The 8,540-nt window shown below is 34.2% G+C and overlaps 1 protein-coding gene across 1 annotated transcript; it reads right to left on the reverse strand.

The window, feature by feature from the left end:
* Positions 1-969: 969 nt before the first annotated feature.
* Positions 970-8,240, reverse strand: LOC139686256 (zinc finger protein 665-like). Its single transcript, XM_071583410.1, has 3 exons — positions 8,206-8,240; positions 4,038-4,161; positions 970-2,072 (listed from the first exon to the last, which is right to left on the reverse strand). The coding sequence occupies exons 2-3, from the start codon at positions 4,138-4,140 to the stop codon at positions 1,084-1,086; spliced, it is 1,092 nt and encodes a 363-aa protein (XP_071439511.1). The 5' UTR covers positions 4,141-4,161; positions 8,206-8,240; the 3' UTR covers positions 970-1,083.
* Between the last annotated feature and the right edge of the window lie 300 nt (positions 8,241-8,540).

Genomic DNA, 8,540 nt, shown 5'->3' on the forward strand with positions numbered 1-8,540 from the left:
TTTCTTCCATTAAGAGATGGTCCTCATGAATGAATTACTTGAATGCTAATTTATCCTGAAGGCTGCTTCCACAAGAGGTAACAGCAATCAAAACCTATTTTACTGCAGAGGCTGATACTTCAAACTCCAAACATCCCAACCCACATTCTTTAAGATGAAGCAATACAATCCAAATTCCCAGAGTTGTACAGACTTTGTTGAGACAATGAAAATGAGAACACTGCTTTGTAATCATTTTTGTTTCTCTTGCCGTCCATCCTATCTAATCAATTACACCCTGTGTAATGGATTACATTGTCAGCAGTTCTCTGTGAGTTAGAAATTGGTTTTTTTCTGCCTTTTATTGTAAGCACATTGCCGCAGCCTCAAGGAAGGGGAAAAGTCCCAATTTGAAACAGTGAGATCAGCCTTTTCAACAAAATCAAACTATGCAGAGGCTGACAAAAAAATTTGCAATTCACTGGTTTTTCTTTATTTATTTATAATATTTTCTGCATGTCTTCTCGCTTCTTTATTATGATTAAATATCGTTGTTTAATTGAAAACTGTTTTTAAAAAAACATAAGTTTTGTGTCTAAAAATCGAAATATAATTGCTAAAAAATATTCTTCAAATTAATGATACTGTAGTAATTACATTAATTTTTCAGATGATGTAAATATATTACATCATTATTAACTATAATATTATATTTTAAAATAAAAAAACTGCATATGGATATCAAAACTAATAACTTCATAATGTTTTTTTTCTAAGGTGATACATTTTCTTAAATTACCCTTCACACTTCTCACTAGTACCCCTGAGATCCCCGCTGCACTAAGAGGGTTAAATATTGTTATTGTGATAAACATAATAATGCTGAGATTTGTCATTTTATCAATTCTTTTTTATTTGAAGAAATTACATAAAACAGGATAATAATGCAACTTTGTTACAAAGTTGTAATTAAAGTTTTACAATCCTTTCTATAGAGTGAAATAGGCTCTAGGATCTTACATTTTTATGATCATTTTGCAGAGTGTGTCATCATGTGTGTGATAAGGTACGCTGTATGAATGCTTTTGAACAGACATTGCACTTTTATGGCCTTTCACCAGTATGTGTCTTCATGTGTCTCTTTAGAAGATTACCCGTAGCAAAAGCTTTCAAACAAATGCCACACTTGTGTGGCTTTTCACCAGTGTGGGTCAGCATATGTGTCTTTAGTTCACAGCTCTGGATATAAGCTTTTGGACAGATGTTGCACTTGTGTGGCCTTTCGCCAGTGTGTGTCATTATGTGTGTCTTTAAATGACTTCTCAAAGCAAATGTCTTTGCACAAGTGTCACACTTGTGCGGTTTTTCACCAGTGTGTGTCAGAATGTGGCCTATTAAAGAAGCGTTTGTTGCAAATGGTCTAGAACAAATATGACACTTGTGTGGTGTTTCACCAGTGTGTGTAATCATGTGTGACTTCAGATGACTTCTCTGAGCAAATGCTTTTGAACAGATGTTGCACTTGTGTGGCCTTTGACCAGTATGTGTCAACATGTGATCCTTTAGAAAACATTTATAAGGAAATGCTTTTAAACACACATCACATTTGTATCTCTTTCCGTCAGTATGTGTCAACATGTGCCTCTTTAAGCTACTATTAAGAGAAAATCCTTTGCTACATATTTCACACCTGTGTGGTCTTTCTCCAGTGTGTGTTAACATGTGCGTCTGTAAATTGATATTTTTAGCAAAACCTTTGAAACATAATGCACATTGAAATGGCCTTTCCACAGTATGTGTTGACATGTGCCTTTTGAGTTTACTTAAATTTAGAAAGTTCTTTGAGCAGAATTCACATTGGTGCTTCTTCTTAAGAGCATGCAACAATTTCATATGACTTTCAAGGTCATTTCTTTCCTTAAATACCTCAAAACAAACATCACATCTGAATTGCATCACCTTGTTAAGGTGCAAATTTTTTACATGATCTTGAGGAAGGTCCCTTTTTTCAAATACCTTTGTGCAAATGTCATACACATTCAGTTCAGTGGCTGATGCATTTTCTCCTGTATTATCTTGTTTTTGGTAATCATCTGAAACATTTGAAGGATAAGGCAAAGTAGATATTCATTTAATAATATATTCCTGCAATAATAAAAATTGATTAAACCGGTTTGGATAAACATAAATGTAAATAAATTGTTATAGGTATGCCTGCTCACATATGTGTGCATGAATTTATACAACCAAATGTGTAGTCTTTTCCTGTAGAAAGACATCTATGTGTGTATGTTATCAACTTCAGCTAGCCTGAAATCTAAGGAATAAAATATTTGTCCATACCTAATGCTGATTTGAATTATGCCTTCGAGCACATTTTGTTTTACCTTCATCAGTGTCAATGTGCTTTTTTCAGGGCAGTGGGAGTGGAGAATTGATATCAATGCTATTATTTTTCAAAATTTTTTTGCAAATTTTTCAAAAGAGAAGGTTATGAGCCCAATTTGGCTGCAATAAAGTATGCAAACTTTTTTTTTATATGCGAAAATTCAGAAAAATCCTCCAAAAATTTACCCAAGTTAATCAATGATTCTGTGATGATCTTCACCAATGAGTGCATTGTTACTGTCATCAGCTGCTGATATTGAAGGGTAGCCTGAATGGGATTGGTCTTTCGAATTGAATTGGTTGTCAAAAGGATAAATCATTCATAGACTCTGGGTTTCCTTAAAAGAGTTTTGTATAACAAGTCTTGAGCATTAAAAATGCTTCCAAGGCCAATTCACCCAATGGGAAATAAAATTATACTGCAGTGTTTTACTCTGGATAGTATACCATCATGTTATTTGCCAAAACAAAAAAAATGTTCCACTGAAACAGCTCTAATTGAATACTGCATCCCAATTTCTGTAAACTTTGGGTCCTCCTTTGTTTATCTGCAAAATTTTACTCTTTCTGTTGTTATGTCAATTGCTCATTTCACCCATCATGCTTAATCAATAAGAACCTTATCCTTTGTAAGTACATAAAGTTTGTACTAAAATTCACTCACAACATCTTCAATATCTGCCTAAGGTATTTAATTAAAATTATTTTTAGTATCATGAAAAAACTAATTAATCAAATTTTTACAATAATTTTTACTTTTGATTTGATTTCATTGAATGACTTGTATATACTTTTATTGGCTAAAATAAAAATATCAACTTTTGGCAAAATTTAATCAAGTTACTAAAGCAAATTGTCTATTTTGCCATACCAAAATATCCCATGAGGACCATAGGGTTAAATTAAAAGTCACTAAACTAACTCACATCTTAGGATCATAGATTTTTGCGGCATTCAGATGAAAGACTTCTCATTCTCAGGATATCACCATGCAGGTTATTTCTATGACAACAGTTTAGCCTGTGTTTCAATGAGCAACTTCAGGTTTAAGTAAACCAGATCAGGTAACTTTGCCATGAAGATGCTCATTGAAACACAGGCAAAAATGTTGTCAGAAAAAAAAAACCTGTAGGAGGACTTCCTGAGATGGAGAGTCTTCATCCAATCTTAATGTTTCATTAAATCCATTGTGCAGACATTACAAATACATAATGAAATTATTCATGTTAATATTTTAACAAGCTTAATATTTCTCAAAAATGCTTTGGTGAAAGGTGAAAACCAGATATTGAAATGAGGAATGGCTGTTTTGGGTTATTCCAGTTATCATTCTTAACTGATAAAATCTAAAATAAGAATATTCAATTTAAACCAAAAAAAAGGCTTAAAACACAGCAAGAATAATAAAAGATCTAGTCTGAGTCACTAAATAAATAATATTAAATATATTAATAAAAAATTCTAAAAACCATGATATAATTACCATATTTTTTTGCAAATTATCAAACCATTTTAAATGGCCTTTCTGTTATTTTAAAAACAATTTTTGAAAAATTAACCCAGTTTTTCCAAAAAACCTTAGTAGTACTGCAAGAGTTAATCTCCAATGGTTATATTACACCAGAAAGTAGAAAAAGTGAAGTGTCAGCAAAGTCCTTAGCTCTCCTTACCTTGTTCCTGCAACACCTCCCCTCCCAGTCTTACTTCCATCCGAGGAATATCAGCATCAAAATCATCCTTAATATCAACTTCTTCTTCAGGGGGTATATTCATTTCTGCATTTTCCAAAGGATCCTGCAAGATAAAAGATGAAATATCCAAGATTTTCAGGATATCATGAAAAATATTTTTGCTAAACATGGTTTTTTTAAATGAAGAAAAAAATTGTTCACTTGTTTGCAAAATAATAAATATTTTAGCTGATAGCTCATGAAAAAAATCCCATAAGTAATTATTTGCTCGATTCTATCCTTTTGTTGATAATCCCAAGAAGACCACTGTAGATGTACAGTATTTCACACTTATTGTTCCGTAGCATTCACATGTGAATGTGAACTATACCTTATTTGGAAAGGAACCAAAACTTATCACAAAACTTTTTCTGGCCAGATTCCATCCTTACAATTATTAATCAGTCCATATACTCTTTCTCTCATATTTTCCAAAACCTTTTGGTAATTCTGCAAACATTGTCTACCCCTACCACCTTATTCAACTTAATCGGTTTTAAAGCCCCTTCTATGCCAACATCGGATATGCCTGGACCTAAGCTATCTTCCTCCCTGTATACTTACTTTTTCATGCATAAACTTGGTTACCTTAGGTCTTATCCATTCAGTTCTTTTTATATTCTTTCCAAATTTCTTGGATATTTTCCGTCTTAGCGTTCTCTATCTAAGTCAAGTTTCCTTACTGTGTTACCATGTTGGCCTAAGTTCTTTAACAAACAGTTTGTCACATAATTCCTTTTAATTCTCTTGGATCTATTCTATTTCAGCTATTTTCATACTCAATTTATCTCTGATTGTTTGAATAGATCTTTCATTCTTACTTTCTGATAATGATTTAACTTGCTGAATAGTACTTAAATATTTCTCATCTGCTGTAAACTTACCATATACTTGCATAATCCTGAGAACCCTTATTTTATAAGCTACCAAAAATTCAGAAAACCAATAATCTCTGAAAATAATGTGAAGAGTCAACACCAGCCGTACTCTTATAAATGGCCAAAGGAGGGATGAGGGAAATTAAAGAAGATATAAGCAGTAAATCTTTAAAAATATACAAATAACTGAATATAACCAATAATAAATAAAATAAAAAACTAAAAATAATTGAAATAAATCGATACCATAATTTTTTAGTACAATTAAATGGCATACTGCAAATTAATCACGTACCATCTAGCTTAGACTATATAGCATTGATCCTTGCTACTCCCAAGCAATCACATTCAATCAGGGCTTTCAAGAAGTTCCCTCTACACCAGTGACCTATAAGTCATTTATAATCAAATAATAAAAACAAAAAAAAATACAAACTGCCTAGCTTGGATGTACTTAGCAGCATTGATCCTTGCTTGCCACATATACTTATACTATCAGGGCTTACAAGAGGTTTTCCTATGCATCTGGGGCATACTAGTCACTCATCTTCAAATAAAATTAAAAAACAATAAATGAAAAATAATCATGCACTCTGTAACTTGGATGTACTATATCACATTGATCCTTGCTAGTCTTAAGCACTCACATTCAATCAGGGCTTAAAAGAGGTTCCCTCTGCACCAGTGGCTAATCAGTCATACGTAATATAATTATAAAGGCAAAATAATTACAAACTCTATAGCATGAATGTATTAATCAGCATTGATCGTTGCTTGTCACATGTACTCACTAATCACATAAAATGAAATGAAATTAAAAATTATAAAAAATGAAAAATTATTACCTCCCCTCTAGCTTGGATGTACTATATTGCAGTGATCCTTGCTTGTCTCAAGCACTCACATTAGATCAGGGCTTACAAGAGGTTTCCCTCTGCACCAGTGGCCCACCAATCACTCACTTGCTTGGGTATGCGAAAATGCCTTAACCCTAGCAAAACTTACTCAATCACCCACAGGTCTATAGTGGAATCTCTTCTGATGTAACGTAATGTGACTTGACCTTTGTGAAAGGGTAAGAAAAGTGCCGGGAAGCTCTTGCAGAGTAATACCATAACCATTAAGCATAGAAAAATGTTGCAAGACCTCAATTTTTGAAGGGACTTTGTAAAATGCAGTGAATGTATATGCCAATCTATTTATGGGTTAACATTAACATAAGTTTTCTCATCAAAGAAACACTCAAACTGTACTGTCGTAGTAGTAGTAGTTTTGAGGGGAGGCGACCAACAGGTAAGGTCATTTGCGCCATAGGGGATAGGCAGGAAAGGATGAAGGGTGGACAGAAACCCGACGTCAGCATTAGCCTACTCTTTACGAAAGGCGCCAAGGGGTCCGCAGTTTAACGTCCCATCCGACGGACAGCATACTCACTCAAAGTGCCCTCCACGAAGCACCTTAAATAGGGATCGAGATACCTCTGAAAAATATTCAACACCGCCGGGATTTGAACCCGCGCCCTCAGGGTGGGAAGCCAGTATATTAGCCCCCGCACCATCTTGATCTCCACTGTACTGTCATGTCTTTTTCTTCTTCTTCTTTTCCAGAATCTTTCAATTCATCTATATCTGACTCTAATATAACTTTCCAAGCTATCAACATTCACACGTAAAGAAATAAATAATAAATAATTTCAACTCAGTCTGAATGAAACTTACCAACTATCAACAATAACTTTATCTCAACTGTGGCCTCTGTTCACATGCAAAGTCCTTCATCTCCTTCTGACTCTGTCTGTGGCCTCTGTTTTTACAGGAACACTCCCCTCCAATAAAAATACACCAACCAGCTACTTTACTGTCTCAGAAAAAGTGATTACCCTGAAAAACTGCTGAACACTAAAATTCTCAAACCTTCAACCCAATACACTTCTCTCTTTGAACCAAACTGCCTGAAAAGCCCTCACCTTATCATCACTTCTTTGTCCAAATACCAAATAATTAAACAATCTTTGAACTTAGCCATTACTGTAACTTCTTCCCTGCTCAGTATGTCAGTCAATTAAACATCACCCTTTCCCTCTTCTACATAAATAATACAATTTTACCAAAACCATCATGATTCTTATCTATCCCATCCTTAATCAACCTGCTTCCCAATACCAATTTTTGAAGACCACTTCTCTGTTAAGGTGATTAAAAACCTTAAAAAACTGTCAAGCAACAGACAGATAGAGTGCTCCTGTCATTAAAGGCCTTTCAGCCTAACCAATGCATCGAATACCTGGCTTCAAATAATAAATTCGTGTTTCAGGGAAAGAACAAATAATATGATTTCTATGTAGAGTTACTAAAGAGAATAAAGAAGGGAACAACTAAGTCATTCCAGCAAACACCTAGCATCACCACAACTCTGACTTACCTGAACAGTCATTACTTGGCCCAAGCTGTCTATTTCCTGTTCTGAAAATTAAATCCTGCCCTAATTTTCACATAAACCTAATACATGTCATGCTACATAATAGCCATTATCTATCCTGACACTTTAATATGCAATAGAATCCTGGGCATATCTTATCTCCACTTAAAAAACTGACAAATCACTACATTTACCTATTTGAATACACCACCTTTATCATGAGCAGTAATTCAATGCTTTTCTCATTTTCATTTGAATGGAATTGCATATGCAGACCATTGCAATCATCTTATACAACAAAAAGCAGTAGTCTTGTTTATAAACACTAATACCATTAAGTAAATAGCAAGATTTTACAGCAAATATACAGTAAATACAGATTGCTGGTTGGCGCACAATAACTGATGTCCTGCTTTTTCCACAACTTAGAGAACACTGAAACTGGTTTGTAGCATAGCTTAGTCACTCTTACTTACCAACAAAGACTCGATTTCACTCCATTCAATAGGAGTGGCATGGGAAATGTGATTATTACATTACTTTTGGAATACACCCTGTATATATATGGGAGAACATTTAAAGCAGACTCATCCTGCGTCTTATCGACCGAGGGCATTATTGTCATAAATTTGACCCCATATACAAAATCTAGGAGACAAGGTTTATATTAAGTGATCTTTGCCCAATCAGTAGGAGAAAATTGAAGTGTTCATTACATCTGTCGATGATAACACTACTTTGACCCGGAAGAGAAAATTTGATCTAAAGTGTAGATTGATAATTATGCTCCTGAAATGAATAGATGCACTCACCAAATGGCTTGAATCTTCATTGTCCAACCAATGATTATCACCTTCCTGTATTGATGAGCCAGTGTCAATTTTCAGAGGAACAGGGCATCCACTGGTAGTGTCAAATTCTTCTTTGATAATGATCATGTCATCTTGCATATCCACCTCACTGCCGTCGACAGCATCACTGGCGATGGTCTCGTCTTCAATCTCTTTCTTGATCTCACCAGGAAACTAATTCAAAGCGAATAAACAATATGATTTTATGAATGCATATGATAACCATTTCAAAATAAGTGATTCAGGGCAAAAAATCTTTTTGGCCAAACTTGGTCATGTAATTATCGCTTGAAAAC

This window comes from Hetaerina americana, unplaced genomic scaffold (assembly GCF_022747635.1).
Source record: "Hetaerina americana unplaced genomic scaffold, ioHetAmer1.1.p SCAF_137, whole genome shotgun sequence".
Lineage (NCBI taxonomy): Eukaryota > Metazoa > Arthropoda > Insecta > Odonata > Calopterygidae > Hetaerina > Hetaerina americana.